Source organism: Rhinopithecus bieti, unplaced genomic scaffold (assembly GCF_001698545.2).
Source record: "Rhinopithecus bieti isolate Rb0 unplaced genomic scaffold, ASM169854v2 scaffold_17939, whole genome shotgun sequence".
NCBI lineage: Eukaryota > Metazoa > Chordata > Mammalia > Primates > Cercopithecidae > Rhinopithecus > Rhinopithecus bieti.
Genome location: NW_016809446.1, coordinates 720472 through 735293, shown reverse-complemented (window position 1 = coordinate 735293; position 14822 = coordinate 720472). Strand labels below are relative to the sequence as shown.

The following is a 14822-nucleotide window of genomic DNA, read 5'->3' as shown; positions in this document are numbered from 1 at the left end:
CCCCCCCCCCCCCCCAAGTCTCTGTTACAGCTGATGAACAGCCCTGGCTTTTGCATCTTCGGTCCTCTGGCCACAGTGAGATAAGTTTAGAACAGAGTCTTTTCACGAACTCATGGTAACGTGTTCTGGGGAGGATTTCCCCACTCTTGGCATATTCCATTGCAAATGACCACTTGTGAGTGCAATGGTGACCACTCTGATCTGCAGTCCTGCTTCAGCTGCGGCAACCTGGTGTACACAGGTGGAGAGCAAGGGCTGGACGCTCTGCTGGGGCAGATACATCAACCACCAGCACAGGTGGACTTCAACAACTCCATCTGCTCAGACTGCACAGTCCCCACATAGGTTACTCTTCCTCATAGTCATCATTGACTGTGATATCAAAATTACCAAACGAAAGATCTTTGCTAAATTAAACAAAAGTGTTCCAATATATGAAATTATCCATCCGGGAGTTGTGGCTCACGCCTGTAATCTCGACACTTTGGGAGGCTAAGGAGGGCAAGACCCAGGAGTTCGAGATCAGCCTAGGCAAATGGTGAAACGCCGTCTCAACAAAATAAAATAAAATTAGCTGGGTGTGGTGGTGCATGCCTGTATTCCCAGCTACTCGGGAGACTAGATGGAAGGACCGTTTGAGCTCAGGAGGTCGAGGCTCAGCTTTGGTCGTGCCACTGCACTCCAGCATGGACAACAGAGTGAGACCCTGTCTCAAAAGAAAAAAAAAATGAAATTATCCATTGATCACATTTAGTCTCTATACCCTAAACCAAAGTGTAGGCAATATGGCAGAGCCCAGAAACAGGCCAGGCATAGTGGTTCACGCCTATAATCCCAGCACTTTGGGAGGCTGAGGCAGTAGTCACTTGAGGCCAGGAGTTTGATCCCTGTCCAACATAGAGAGACCCTGTCTCTACTTTAAAAAAAAAAAAAAAAAAGCATAGAAACATTTTTTTTAATTTTTTAAAAATTTCAACTTTTATTTTAGATACAGAGGGCATATGTACAGCTTTGTTACATAGGTAAGTTACACCCAGGTCGTAAGCATAGTACCCAATAGGTAGTTTTTCAGTCCACACACCCCTCCCTCCCTATCCCCTCTAGTAGTCCACAGTGTCTATTATTCCCATGTTTACATCCATGTGTGTTCAAGGTTTATAGCTCCCACTTATAAGAGAGAACATGTGGGATATGGTTTTCTGTTCCCTTGAGATTATGGCCTCCAGTCCCATCCATTGTTGCTGCAATGGAAACAATTTTTTGTTTTTATGGCTGTGTAGTATTCCATAGAGTATATGTACCACATATTTTTATCCAATACACCATGTATGGGCACATAGATTGATTCCATGTCTTTGCTATCATGAATAGCATGGTGATGAACATACGAGTGTGTGTGTGTCTTTTTGGTATGACAGTCTATTTTCCTTTGGGAATATACCCAGTAATGGGATTGCTGAGTTGAATGGTAGCTCTGTTTTAGGTTCTTTGAGAAGTTTCCAATCTGGTTTCCACAGTGGCTGAACTAATTTACAACCCACCAACAGTGTATTACTGTTCCCTTTTCTCCATAGCCTTACCAGTATCTGTTGTTTCTTGGCTTTTTGATAACAGCCATTCTGACTAGTGTGAGATGGTATCTCATTGTGGTTTTTAGTTGCATTTTTCTGATGAGTAGTAATGATGAGCATTTGTTCATATATTTGTTGGTTACTTGTATGTCTTCTTTTGAGAAATGTCTGTTCACGTCCTTTGCCCATTTTTTTAACGAGGTTATTTGGTTTTTTCTGCTTGTTGAACCGTTTAAGTTCCTTATAGATTGTGGATATTAGACCTTTGTCAGATGCATAATTTGCAAATAATTTCTCCCATTCTGTAGGTTGTCTGTTTACTTTGTTGATACTTGCTTTTGTTGTGCAGAAGCTCTTTAGTTTAACTAAGTCCCACTTGTCAATTTTTGTTTTTGTTGCAGTTGCTTTTGGGGACTTAGCCAAAATTCTTTGCCAAAGCCAATGCTGAAAAAGGTATTTCCTAGATTTTCTCCTAGAATTTCATATTTTGGGGTCTTACATTTAAATCTTTAATCCTTCTTGAGTTTTTTTATATGGTAAAAGGTAAGGGTCCAGTTTCAGTCTTCTGCATATGGCTAGCCAGTTATCCCAGAACCATTTATTAAATAGGGAATGGTTTTCCCATTGCTTGTTTTTGTCAGTCTTGTTGGAGATCAGATGGTTGTAGGTGTGCAGCTTTATTTCTGAGTTTTCTATTCTGTTCCACTGGTCTATGTTTCTGTTTTTGTACCTGTATCATGATATTTTGGTTACTGTAGCCTAAAAGTATATATAGTTTGAAGTTGAGTAGTGTGATGCCTCTGGCTTTGTTATTTTTGCTTAGGATTGCTTTAGCTATTTGGGTTTTTTTTTTTTTCTTTTGGTTCCATATGAATTTTAGAATACTTTTTTTCTAATTATGTGAAGAATGACATTGGTAGTTTGGTAGGCATAGGGTTGAATCTGTAAATTTCTTTGGGAGGTATGGCCATTTGAACAATATTGATTCTTCTAATCCATGATCATAGAATATTTTTCCATTTATTTGTGTCATCTCTGATTTCTTTCAGTAGTGTTTTGTAGTTTCCCTTATTATAAAGATATTTTACCTCCTTGGTTAGCTGTATTCATAGTATTTCATTTTCTTTGTGGCTACTGTAAATGGGGTTGTGTTCTTGATTTTACTCTCAGCCTGGATGTTATTGGTGTGCAGAAGTGCTACTGAGTTTTGTATATTGATTTTCTATCCTGAAACCCTGCTGAAATCATTCATCAATTCCAGTCACCTTTAGAGGAGTCTTTAGGGTTTTGTAAGTATAGAATCATATCATCAGTGAAGAGAAACAGTATGACTTCTTTTCCTATTTGGATGCTGATATGGTTTGGCTGTGTCTCCACTCAAATCTCACCTTGGGTTGTAATAATCCCCATGTGTCAAGGGTGGGGCCAGGTAGAGGCCACTTTTTGCCATACTGCTCTCATGATAGTGAATAAGTCTCATGAGATCTGATGGTCTCATAAATGGGAGTTCCCCTGCACAAGCTCTCTCTTGCCTACCGCCCTGTAAGATGTGACTTTGCTCCTCATTTGCCTTCAGCCATCATTGTGAGGCCTCCCCAGCCATGTGGAACTGTGAGTCAATTAACCCTCTTTCCTTTATAAATTACCCAGGCTTAGGTATGTCTTTATTAGCAGCATGAGAACAGACTAATACAGACACCTTTTATTTCTTTCTCTTGCCTAATTGGGTTAGAAATTCCAGTACTATACTGAATAGGAGTGGGGAGAGAGGGCGTCCTTGTCTTGTTCCAGCTCTCAAAGGGAATAATTCCAGCTTTTGCCCATTCAGTATGATACTGGCTATGGATCTGTCATAGATAGCTCTTATTATTTTGACATATGTTCCTTTGATGCCTAGTCTGTTGAGAGTTTTTATCATGAAGGGATGTTGGATTTTATCAAAAGCTTTTTCTGCCTTTATTGAGATGATCATATGATTTTTGCTTTTAATTCTAGAAACATTATTAATTGATGTATCAAGGCTATTAATATTATCATCTTTAGCATTTATTAAAATACTGACAAAGACTCTGATATGGTTTGGCTCTGTGTCACCACCCAAATCTCATCTCAAATTGTAATCCCTGTGTGTTAGGGGAAGAGCCTGGTGGGAGGTGATGGAATCATGGGGTGAACTTCCCCTTGCTGTTCTTGTGATAGTGAGTTAGATCTGGTTGTTTGAAAGGGTGTGGCACTTCCCCCTTCACTCTCTCTCTTGCTCCACCATGGTAAGATGTGCTTGCTTCCCCTTTGCCTTCTGCCACAGTTGCAAGTTTCCTGAAGCCTACTGCCCTTGCTTCCTGTACAGTCTGTGGAAGTATGAGTCAATTAAACCTCTTTCCTTCACAAATTACCCAGTCTCAGTTCTTTATAGTAGTGTGAGAACAGACTAATATACTCTCCCCTTTTACCAATATTATGGTCAGTCTTCTCGGAGTCCTTTGTTTGACTAGGTCCAACCTTGGGCTTCCCTTTTTGTCCTTATAGAATCCAGTTTGATCGAGAATCTTCCTTAATCACTTTAGGAATATCTCCCACCCTTGGTATCTGAACACCTTGGTTTTCCTTCAGCGATAACTCTACCAAGTCAATTTAGCTAGAAACCCCTTATCCTTGGTGTTTCCTCTTAGTAATTTTCCATCCACTGCCCGTGACCCCACTCCTAGGTTGTAAATCCTCATTTGTCCTTTTTGGAGTCAGAGTTGAGTATAACAATCTCTCTTCCCCACTGCAAAGCCCCATTGCAATGATCCCTATTCCCATCTCCATGGCCCTCTCTGAACAGTCTGCCTTACCACTTTAACAAGTGTGATAATTTTTTCTTTAACAATATGTATGACATGATTTTTTAAATCATTGGCAATACTTTACAATTTGTCATATGTCTTCAAATCCATTGTCTCATCTGATTTTCATTGTTATTCCTATTTAATAAATGGGGAAACTGAGGCTTAGGGGAGTTAAATGACTTTTCACAAGCAGTTACAGAAACCGTAGAAGTTAGTGGATGTGTGTAGCTATTGCTCCCCTGAGTGTATTCTCCACAAATAGTGCCTAGTCAACAATTTCCCAGTATGTTTTGGTATTGCGATGAAAAAAAATTTTTTTAGAGGAAGCAGTGTGAAATCCAGACCACAGGACAAGCAAGATAGGTTGTCATAAGTGGTACTGTTCTCAAGTGTTGGCTTCTCCACCAAGCAATGGTGCAGGCCCTGAAACTATCACTCTCCCCTCCTACAACTCTAACCAGCCTAGGTGCCTATACTCCCATAGCAGAAGCTGACTATGCAACTGAGAGGACTTGAGTTCAAGGCCCAGACATTTCCATGACTTTGGAAACAGCAGATGAGGCTCTTTCACTATCACTAACCTCTTGAACCAACATTTTATTTCTAAGTATTTAATTTGATTCTCCAATAGTCTCAATATAACAATTTGCCTCAAGGCTTGTTTAGGGCTGTCACTAGTTGTGCAGGAGGTTGGAACAAATTCTTCAATATCACATGGGACAGGTTAAGGAATGGGCCAAAGCCAGCCTATAAGCACTCCATACTGTTTATCTGGCCACGGAGAGTCATGCTAGGGCCTGGGTATCTACTGGATACTGTGTAGGTTCTGTTTCAATAGAGGGACCCCTACCCACTATAGATTTCCCTTTTTGGAGGGTAGCATGAGTCAGTGGGAGAAATACACAAGCTGCCTGGATTGACAGTATTAGCTATTCACAGGTCTCTGGGAACACCAGCTTCCCTGCACCTAGAAACTTTGGGGCTGACAGAATCTTTGGGGCCCATAGGGTATTAGGGCCCCTACCCCCTGCCAGAAGAGGAAGCCACCACTCTTGAGAAGTAGCTATCTACTTGTACAAACCATGGTGAAAACCCATGTTAATTACAGGTAATTCTGCTCTTTGAATTATAATGCTCATTAGCATTCCAAGTCAAAGGCAGGCTCTCTGATTTGTGTGATCTAAGCACTGAACACATTTTATCTTCAGTTAGGCTTTTATACATTATATAAAATCTTATGAAGCCATAATAACAAGATCATGCACTAATTTCTTCTTTTTTCTCTTTTATTTTTCATCTTCTTTCTTCTCTTTCATTTGTCAAAGGTGACCAGCTCCCAGTACCAGGTAAGGAGGTCTCATGTTGGAGCTCCCTGAAGACTATTTTCACATCCATGATTAGTTCATCTCAAGGATATCTTCTCCCAATCCCTAGACCTATAAAAGACCCTGAATCTTCTGTGAGATGCCCAACTGTAGGGGAGAAAATTCCTACTGAGGCTCCAAAGAAAACAGAAATTTCACCACTAGGGGAAGACAAATGTCAAAGTGAGCCCTTCAAGAAGAGTCCCAGCTGATGCTGAAATATGTTTAATCCTTAAATTTCTTCTATTAGAATCAATGAGATTTTGACTTTGTGTTCCTAATACTTATTTTAATTTATCTTTCTTTCATAGGATTACTGATTCTTCTACGTATCAGAACCAGAGATTGGTTTAATTTGTATGACTTAAAGGATGTTTCTCTAGGGTCCTAAATCATTTAAACATCATACTACAGATAAAAATCTGGGTAATTTTACATCAGATCAATGCTCACTACATGATAGTTCATCATCATCCTCAAACACTAACCTATGAATCACACTGAGTATGTTAGGTCTTACATAAAACAGGGTTGTTAATTTGGTCTCTTTAAGAGTTAGAACTTTCAGCACATAAAGACTGTTTACATTGTTTTAGTGAGTCCACTGGGTGAATGATATCCTCCTGAATACTGACTAGACCTCAAGCATGGAAATAGCTAACCAACAGAGTCTAGAATGATTTTTCATTCAGTTTCTCTTCACCAAAAAAAAAAAAAAAAAGTTATTAAAAGGCTAAATGTGATCACTTTAATCAGTATTACTAATCACTTTATTTGAAAGATGACTTACAAGAAAACAAGAGAATGCTACATAGTATAAATAATACTGTACAACCACACATGGGTTTGACATATTAAAAAACTGGGATGATAAAATATCAAAATGTTAACTGCAGTTATCTCAGCTTTATTTTCTTCTTGTAGTGGACACCGTGGTGCTGCCTGAACTGACACTGTGGTGCTGCCTGGACTGACACTGTGGTGCTGCCTGAACTGACACCGTGGTGCTGCCTGGACTTCCACTGTGGACTGAAGCACTTCTTCTCCCAGATACTGACAGCGTAAAGCGAGTTTGTCTCCAAGAATTTTCCTCTGCTGGAGGAAGCTGCCTTGCCCACAGTTACACTTCTCCATGGCAGTAGCCCACATGAAATTACTGGTCAATGCAGAGGCACAGATTCCCAGTCCACTTGCCTAAGTTCCTGACAACTCTAGCCCTAGCCTTCCCTGTGGAATCGGATGAGGTCACCATTATTGCAATAGCTCTCTCAGCTCACACTTACAACTGCCTGCAGGGGTCCCTTCTGACTAGCTGATAGAGTGGGGGAAGGCTGAGCTTGATACACTAATAAATTGGCATGGCATTTGAGTGCAAGCCCAAAATAGAATGCTGCTGCAGAATAGCTCACTGAGGAGCCATCCTCAAGACAGCAGTGAGGGAAATCCTCCCAAAAGGCAACCTTGAGGCAGTGCACCTAGCTGCGCACGCGGTGCAGAAAGAAAAGTAGCCCGAGGTCAAGCATATATGGAATTACTGAGCAGTAATGTGTGGCTTGGCTGGCTAGTCCAGGGCCTGGAAGGAGAAAGATGAAGATTAGGGACAAGAAGGTCTGGGGTAGAGGAATGTGCAGGGAGATACGGGAGTGGGCACAAAGGGCGAAGATAGTTGTATCCCATGTGAAGGCCCAGTGTAGGGCATCCACCATTGAAGAGGCACTAAACAACCAAGTAGACAGAATGATGTGGTCATATGATACCAGTCAGCCTCTGCCATCAGTCACCCTACTACCGGCAGTGAGCTCACTAACAGAGCGTTCATTGTGGTATGGATGAAGGCTATGCATTAACTCCTACTTACTAAGGCTAATCCAGCCATTTCCACCGTAGAATGTCCAATCTGCCAGCTCTGAGCCCTTTTGGTCCCATGCCTTGAGAAGACCAATCAGCCACTTAGTGTTAACATTTGAGTCAGAGCAGGGACACCAAACAGCAGGCAGGACTCTGGACAGCCACCAGCAGAAGGAGGGATTTAGGCCCTTAGGAAGATCTGAAAGGGGGAAGAAAGCCACAACTGTCTGTTTTTGTTCTTGTCAGAGCCAAGTATTGAGGGCCTGCAATGTGCCAACCCTCTGCTCTAGGGCTCAGGGGTAAAAACGAACAAGAAATAATACCCCAGCCTCCAGAAGCCTACAAAATTCCAGGCAAGTATCAGTTTTATTCAAGACAAGCCCCCAAATACCAACAATGATGATCACAGATTTTTTTTTTTTTTTTTTTTTTTTGAGACAGGGTCTTGCTCTGTTGCTCAGGCTGGAGTCCAGCGGTGCAATCACAGCTCACTGCAATCTCGACCTCCTGAGCTTAAGCGATCCTCTCACCTCAGTCTCCCAAGTAGCTGGGACTACAGGTATGCGCCACTATGCTGGGATAATTTTTGTATTTGTTGTAGAAACGGGGTCTCACCATGTTACCTAGGCTGGTCTCTAACTCCTGAGTTCAAGCAATCCACCTGCCTCAGCCTCCCAAAGTGCTGGGATTATAGGTGTGCACCACCTGGTCTGACTGATCACAGAATTTTGAATTTGAACTAAGATTTATGGTTTTTAATGCACTTTCACAAATTACTTCACTTGATTTCCTCTTCTTTAAGATTGCTTATTATTTAAATTCTGGCTTTTAAAACTAAAACACACACACACACACACACAAAACACCCACCTGTCCCTGAGCAGAATTCATTACTTAGTTTAATGGCCTTTGAGAAGTCCATTAAGCAGAGTAAACTATAAAAGAAAAGCACAGAGACAGAATTTCGCCCATCCTTTTGCTGAACTAAAAGTGTACTCTATTCATTTCGATGGCAACAACAGCTTTAGTGAATTAGAACAACCCGAACCTACGAACCTACCAGAAAGAATGAGAGTAAACCATTCAGCCAACCCCAGTGACCGGGGGAGGGAGAGGGACCAGCTTGCAAATCCCCTTACTAACCATAATGGGCCCTTTTGTGTGATTTCCTGTGGAGGCAGCAGTCAGGGCTGCTATATATACAGTGACATTCCCCCAGTCCCACACAGCAACCAGAAAACATCTACTTACTTCCTTCAAAATGGGAAAGGTAAGTCCTGGGTACCGGATACTCAGCCTTGGCCCTAATGCAGTGGCCTCAGTGGGGGCCAATCACTCCATGCTCCCATATCTTCCATTTTTCAGATCACCTTCTACGAGGACAGGGCCTTCCAGGGCCGCAGCTATGAATGTACCACGGACTGCCCCAACCTACAACCCTATTTCAGCCGCTGCAACTCCATCCGGGTGGAGAGCGGCTGCTGGATGATCTATGAGCGCCCCAACTGCCAGGGCCACCAGTACTTCCTGCAGCGAGGGGAGTACCCCGACTACCAGCAATGGATGGGCCTCAGCGACTCCATCCGCTCCTGCCACCTTATCCCCCCGGTGAGTGTGGCTCTGTCTTTGCCTTCCATCTTTTTAGAAATAAAAGCTATTTAATGATTTTTTTTTTTCTTGAGACAGAGTCTCGCTCTGTCCCCCAGGCTGGAGTACAATGGCACGATCTCAGTTCACTGCAACCTCTGCCTCCTGGGGTTCAAGTGGTTATCCTGCCTCAGCCTTCCGAGTAGCTGGGACTGCAGGCACATGCCACCATGCCCGGCTAATTTTTTTGTATTTGTAGTAGAGACGGGGTTTCACCATGTTGCCCAGGCTGATCTTGAACTCCTGGCCTCAAGTGATCTGCCTGCCTCGGCCTCCCAAAGTGCTGGGATTACAGGTGTGAACCACCACATCCGGCCTATTTAATCACATTATTCTTAAACCTAATATTTCTAACTAGAGGACAGAAAATGGAAGTGACACAGTACATGCAGGCCAGTCTAGAAGGGTGTCTCAGATGGGAAGCTGTTCTTCATGAATTCTGTGTCGGTTTTTTAAAAATCATATGCTGCCAGATTTTATATTTTAAACATAATCAAAAAGCTGAGAGAGCAAAGACTAATTAAGAAAAAGCAGGACATGGAGGAGATTAAATTTACCATCTATTCAAGATAAAATGTATTAAATGTTCATTTCAAGCTATATCAAGTCAGAAATCAAATATATCAAAATGTATAAATATAACCTGGGACTGTGTAATTGATTAAAAAATACTTTTGCGGCTCGGTGTGATGGCTCACACCTGTAACCCCAGCACTTTGGGAGGCCGAGGCCAGCGGATCACGTGGTCAAGTTATCAAAACTCTTTGATCTCTACGAGGACAGGTCAACATGGTGAAACTCCATCTCAACTAAAAATACAGAAATTAGCTGGGTGTGGTGGTGTGCGCCTGTAATACCAGCTACTCAGGCAGCTGAGGCAGGAGAATTGCTTAGAACCTGGGAGGTGGAGGTTGCAGTGAGCCAAGATCATGCCACTGCACTCCAGCCTGGCGACAGAGCGAGGCTCCATCTCAAACAACAACAGCAGCAACAAACTTTTGCTTGCTTTGTCTTACTTTTCTATTTAATTATTCCTCCTGAGAAGATAGGATCCTGTCTTCTGATTTCTATTCTAATTTAATGGTCAGTACCTATTAGCTCACTTAGAGGTATAAATTAAGAGAAAAGGCCAAATCTGAAACTAAAGTTTGAGATTCCATATATTCTGAGGAGTGACTGCAGAGTTCTTAGAATTGTGGCATGTGGGAGGCATGGGATACAGTGTCATAAAAACAGAACTTAATGAAGGTGATACTTGCTGCTGAGGGAAATAACTAAGTTGAGAGCAGGAGGCTAGAAAGGAAGCTTAAAAGTCAAATAGGTTGAAATTTGAACTGAAGGCCGGGTGTGGTGGCTCACGCCTGTAATCCCAGCACTTTGGGAGGCCAAGGTCAGGAGGTCAGGAGTTCAAGACCACCCTGGCCAATATGGCGAAACCCCCTCTCTTCTAAAAATACAAAAATCAGCTGGGCGTGGTGGCACACACCTGTAGTCTCAGCTACTTGGGAGGCTGAGGCAGGAGAATCGCTTGAACCCAGGAAGGGGGTAGGTTGCAATGAGCCGAGATTGTGCCACTGCATTCCAGCCTGGGTGACAGAGCAAGATTCCGTCTCAAAAAAATAAAAAAAGAAAAAAGAAATTTGACCTGAAAATTAGCCAGATGTGGTGGTGCATGCCTGTAGTCCCAGCTATTCGGGAGGCTGAGGTGGGAGGGTCACTTGAGCCCAGGAGGTTGAGGGGGCTGGGACCCATGATCATGCCACTGCACTCCAGCCTAGATGACAAGAGGGAGGCCGTCTCAAGAAACAAATATAAATGTGTGTGTGTGTGTGTGTGTGTGTGTGTGTGTGTATAATAGTGAACCCCAAATATCTGAGACAGGTCTCAGTCAATTTAGAAAGTTTATTTTGCCAAGGCTGGTCGTGGTAGCTCACGCCTGTAATCCCAGCACTTTTGGAAGGCCAAGGCTGGTAGATCACCTGAAGTCGGGAGTTTGAGACCAGCCTAACATGGAGAAACCTCTACTAAAAATACAAAATTAGCCAGGCATGGTGGCGCATGCCTGTAATCCCAGCTACTCGGGAGGCTGAGGCAGGATAATTGCTTGAACCCGGGAGGCAGAGGTTGCGGTGAGCCGAGATCGTGCCATTGCACTCCAGCCTGGGCAACAAGAGCAAAACTCCATCTCAAAAAAAAAAAAGAAAGAAACAAAGTTTATTTTGCTAAGGTTGAGGACGCACCCATAACACAGTCTCAGGAAGTCCTGAGACATGTGCCCAAGGTAGTTGAGGGTACAGTTTGCTTTTTATACATTTTAGGGAGACATGAGACATCAATCGATATGTGTAAGATGTAAATTAGTTCAGTCTGGTAAGACAGGAAGTAGGGGCTTCCTGGTTAGACATAGATAAGAGACAGAGCCAGGCGCGTGACTCACCCCTGTAATCCCAGCACTTTGGGAGGCTGAGGTGGCTGGATTGCCTGAACTCCTGACAGAGTTCAAGACCAGCCTGGCCAACATAGTAAAACCCTGTCTCTACTAAAAATATAAACTATTAGCTGAGCATGGTGGTGTGTGCCTGTAATCCCAGCTACCTGGGAGGCTGGGGCAGGAGAATCACTTGAACCCAGAAGGCAGAGGTTGCAGTGAGCTGAGATTGCGCCATTGTACTCCAGCCTGGACAACAAGAGAGAAACTCTTGTCTCAAAGAAAAGATAGATAAGAGACAAAAGGTTCTTTTGAGTCCCTGATCAGCTTTCCGCTGAATACACAATTTAGTCTGGCTGGATGAATCCACATCTTTGCATAAACAGTAGGGGAAAGGAAGCAATAAGAGATGCATTTGTCTCAGGTGAGCCTCAGAGGGGTGACTTTGAATAGAATGGGAGGCAGGTTTGCCCTAAGCAGTTCCCGGCTTGACTTTTTCCTTTAGCTTAGTGATTTTGGGGTCCAAAGATTTATTTTCCTTTCACTGTATATACATAATATGACCCTTAGCTTTCCAATGACTCTCAGTTTTCTCCTTTGAGAAAGGCTTTCTCAAATAACAGGGACTAAAGTGATGTGATAAATTTTATTGTAAGCAAATCTTAATTCCCGAAGACCTAGCTCCACTCATGAATCATTAGACTCGGCGGTGGGTGACTGGGGGTGGGACAGCTCCTTAACTTTGCAACGTGGTTGTTCTAGAAGCAAACTTGGCCTGGGAGAACTTCTGGGCAGGTGTGGCCAGGGAGGTGTAGGGACTGGAGCTTTAATTTCCAACTATTTTTGTTCGTTTACTCTTGCTTTTCTGTCTGCCACTCCAGCACTCTGGCACTTACAGAATGAAGATCTACGAAAGAGATGAATTGAGAGGACAAATGTCAGAGCTCACAGACGACTGTCTCTCTGTTCAGGACCGCTTCCACCTCACTGAAATTCACTCCCTCAATGTGCTGGAGGGCAGCTGGATCCTGTACGAGATGCCCAACTACAGGGGGAGGCAGTATCTGCTGAGGCCAGGGGAGTACAGGAGGTTTCTTGACTGGGGGGCTCCAAATGCCAAAGTTGGCTCTCTTAGACGAGTCATGGACTTGTACTGAAGTATTTACATTCTCCACTTTTCTCCTTTAAAATCTAATAAAATATTTAGCTTGTGTTTCTGGCACTAGTAGAGCCCTGTCTTTCTATCTATTAAGCATTTATAAGTGATAATGGCACTCAGCCAAACATAGTAACATGTTTTCAAGATGGGAAGCAATCTTTTATAAGGGGAATAATGCAGAGATATTTCCAGCACTCTTCTAATGACTAAAACATGTAGGCTGAAATAAAAACTCAGTTCACTTGGGCTCAGGCCATTTGTAGTTAGTCTCACAAGGCCAGATTTGCAGCTACGGTGGTGAATTTGTACTTTTTGAAACACCTCCAAGTTATCCCTCCAGGTTATTCCTATTGTCTTCCATAATAGTCCAAGCCTTAGCTGATGAGGAAAGTTGTTCTCAGCATCTGGACTCCTACCTTAGCTCCATAAACAAACAAATAAATGAACTGGTCCACCACTCTTACCTATTGCACTCCTATCCTCCTAACAGTCACCATCCCTTTCCTCTCACTTCTACTGCCAATATCTCATTGCACTGTGAGATTTTCAGTCCAAATAGAATTCACTGTGTTTTCGCTATAGGTGCTTTGTGGAAGAATTTCAGGACATTTACAAAAACCACATGTGCACCGGGAAACTCAGCCTCATGTCATTTCAATAGAGAGTAAAGTATTATGATTACACATAGTAAATAATACAAAGTGACCAGGTGTCATGGCTCACGCCTGTAATCCCAGCACTTTGGGAGGCCAAGGTGGGGCAGATCACAAGGTCGGGAGTTCAACACCAGCCTGGCCAACATAGTGAAACCCTGTCTCTACTAAAAATAAAATACAAAAATTAGCCTGGCATGGTGGCATGTGCCTGTAATACCAGCTACTCAGGAGGCTGAGGCGGGAGAATTGGTCGAACCCAGGAGGCAGAGGCTGCAGTGAGCCGAGATTGTGCCACTGCACTACAGCCTGGGAGACACAGCAAGACTCCATCTCAGAAAAAAAGAAGAAAATACTAAGTGGAAAATAAGCAACTGAAATTTTCTGGAAAACTTCGTTTGAGTGTATGTTTGTTTTCTTTGGTTTTTAAAAATGAATTAAGGTTAGCCAGGCACAGTGGCATGTACCTGCAGTCTCAGCTACTCAGGAGGCTGAGACGGGAAGATAATGTTTGAGCCCAGGAGTTCAAGCCTAGCCTGAGCAACAGAGCAAGAGTTCGTCTCTTCCAAAAAAAAAAAAAGACTCAAAGTTGCTCATAAAAAATTTTAAAAATTCAAAATAAGTGAATGAGGAAATTGGGTCAGAGGCAAAACAAGAGTAGGAGAGATGAGATGGAGCCAAGCGTGAAGTTCGAACCCGAGTTGCATGCTGAGGTGCCATGTTCAGTGTAGATAGATCCAGACTTGGATCTAGCAGCCATCAAGGCAGAGAAGAAAACAAGATTCGACAATTAATTATTCAAGACAAGCCTAATCAATGTCAGTACCAAACCCTAAAAGAAAGTTTTCTTGTGAGTCCTCATAAGGAGAGTACTAAATAAACACCATCCTCAACAACATCCTGCAGAAATTAAATAAAGTTTTGTGGATGTTCCATATAAGGTTCATCAATAAAACAAACAAATGGCTTCAGATCAAAATTTATCGGAAGCACTCCATCCTTTAAGATTCTAATGAATTGACTCAAATCCCATCTTACACGGGGTGAGAGCTTTGTGTACCCACTTCCACCAACATATCCATAACCTAATGTCTTTGGTAATTCTGGAAAAGGAATGAGTAGCTCATGCTTCTCTCAGGAGCCCCTCAACCTGAACTCCTGCCTCGGCTTTGGGTGGGTCATCTTGCCCTCCTATGTGTGCTGCTATTCTGTCCTCATGCACCATGCTGACCCACATGCAGGACAGAGCTCCTTTTCCTTTAACTTCTGAACCATCTCTCACATGAGGTACTGATGTGTGCAGCTGGCTTTATAATAAAGGATA

At 42.9% G+C, this 14822-nt stretch overlaps 1 protein-coding gene and 1 long non-coding RNA gene across 3 annotated transcripts in view; one reads left to right on the top strand and one right to left on the bottom strand.

Moving 5' to 3' along the window:
- The window catches only part of LOC108540366 (uncharacterized), a 46229-nt gene that overhangs the window by 6528 nt on the left and 24879 nt on the right, over positions 1 to 14822 (bottom strand). The window lies entirely within an intron of this gene.
- Positions 8843 to 12908, top strand: LOC108540363 (gamma-crystallin B). Of its 2 annotated transcripts, none has more exons than XM_017889421.1 (3): positions 8843 to 8881; positions 8977 to 9219; positions 12568 to 12908. In XM_017889421.1, the coding sequence occupies exons 1-3, from the start codon at positions 8873 to 8875 to the stop codon at positions 12841 to 12843; spliced, it is 528 nt and encodes a 175-aa protein (XP_017744910.1). In that variant the 5' UTR covers positions 8843 to 8872; the 3' UTR covers positions 12844 to 12908. The 2 variants fall into 2 exon arrangements, with proteins under 2 accessions (XP_017744910.1, XP_017744911.1); XM_017889422.1 differs by having other exon boundaries at positions 8873 to 8881; positions 8977 to 9225; positions 12568 to 12843.

Bases quoted from the DNA above. Each gene is read 5' to 3' on its own strand.
- LOC108540363 (XM_017889422.1), top strand. The intron at 9,226-12,567 runs GTGGCTCTGTCT...CTGCCACTCCAG, and splicing joins ACCTTATCCCCCCGGTGAGT to CACTCTGGCACTTACAGAAT.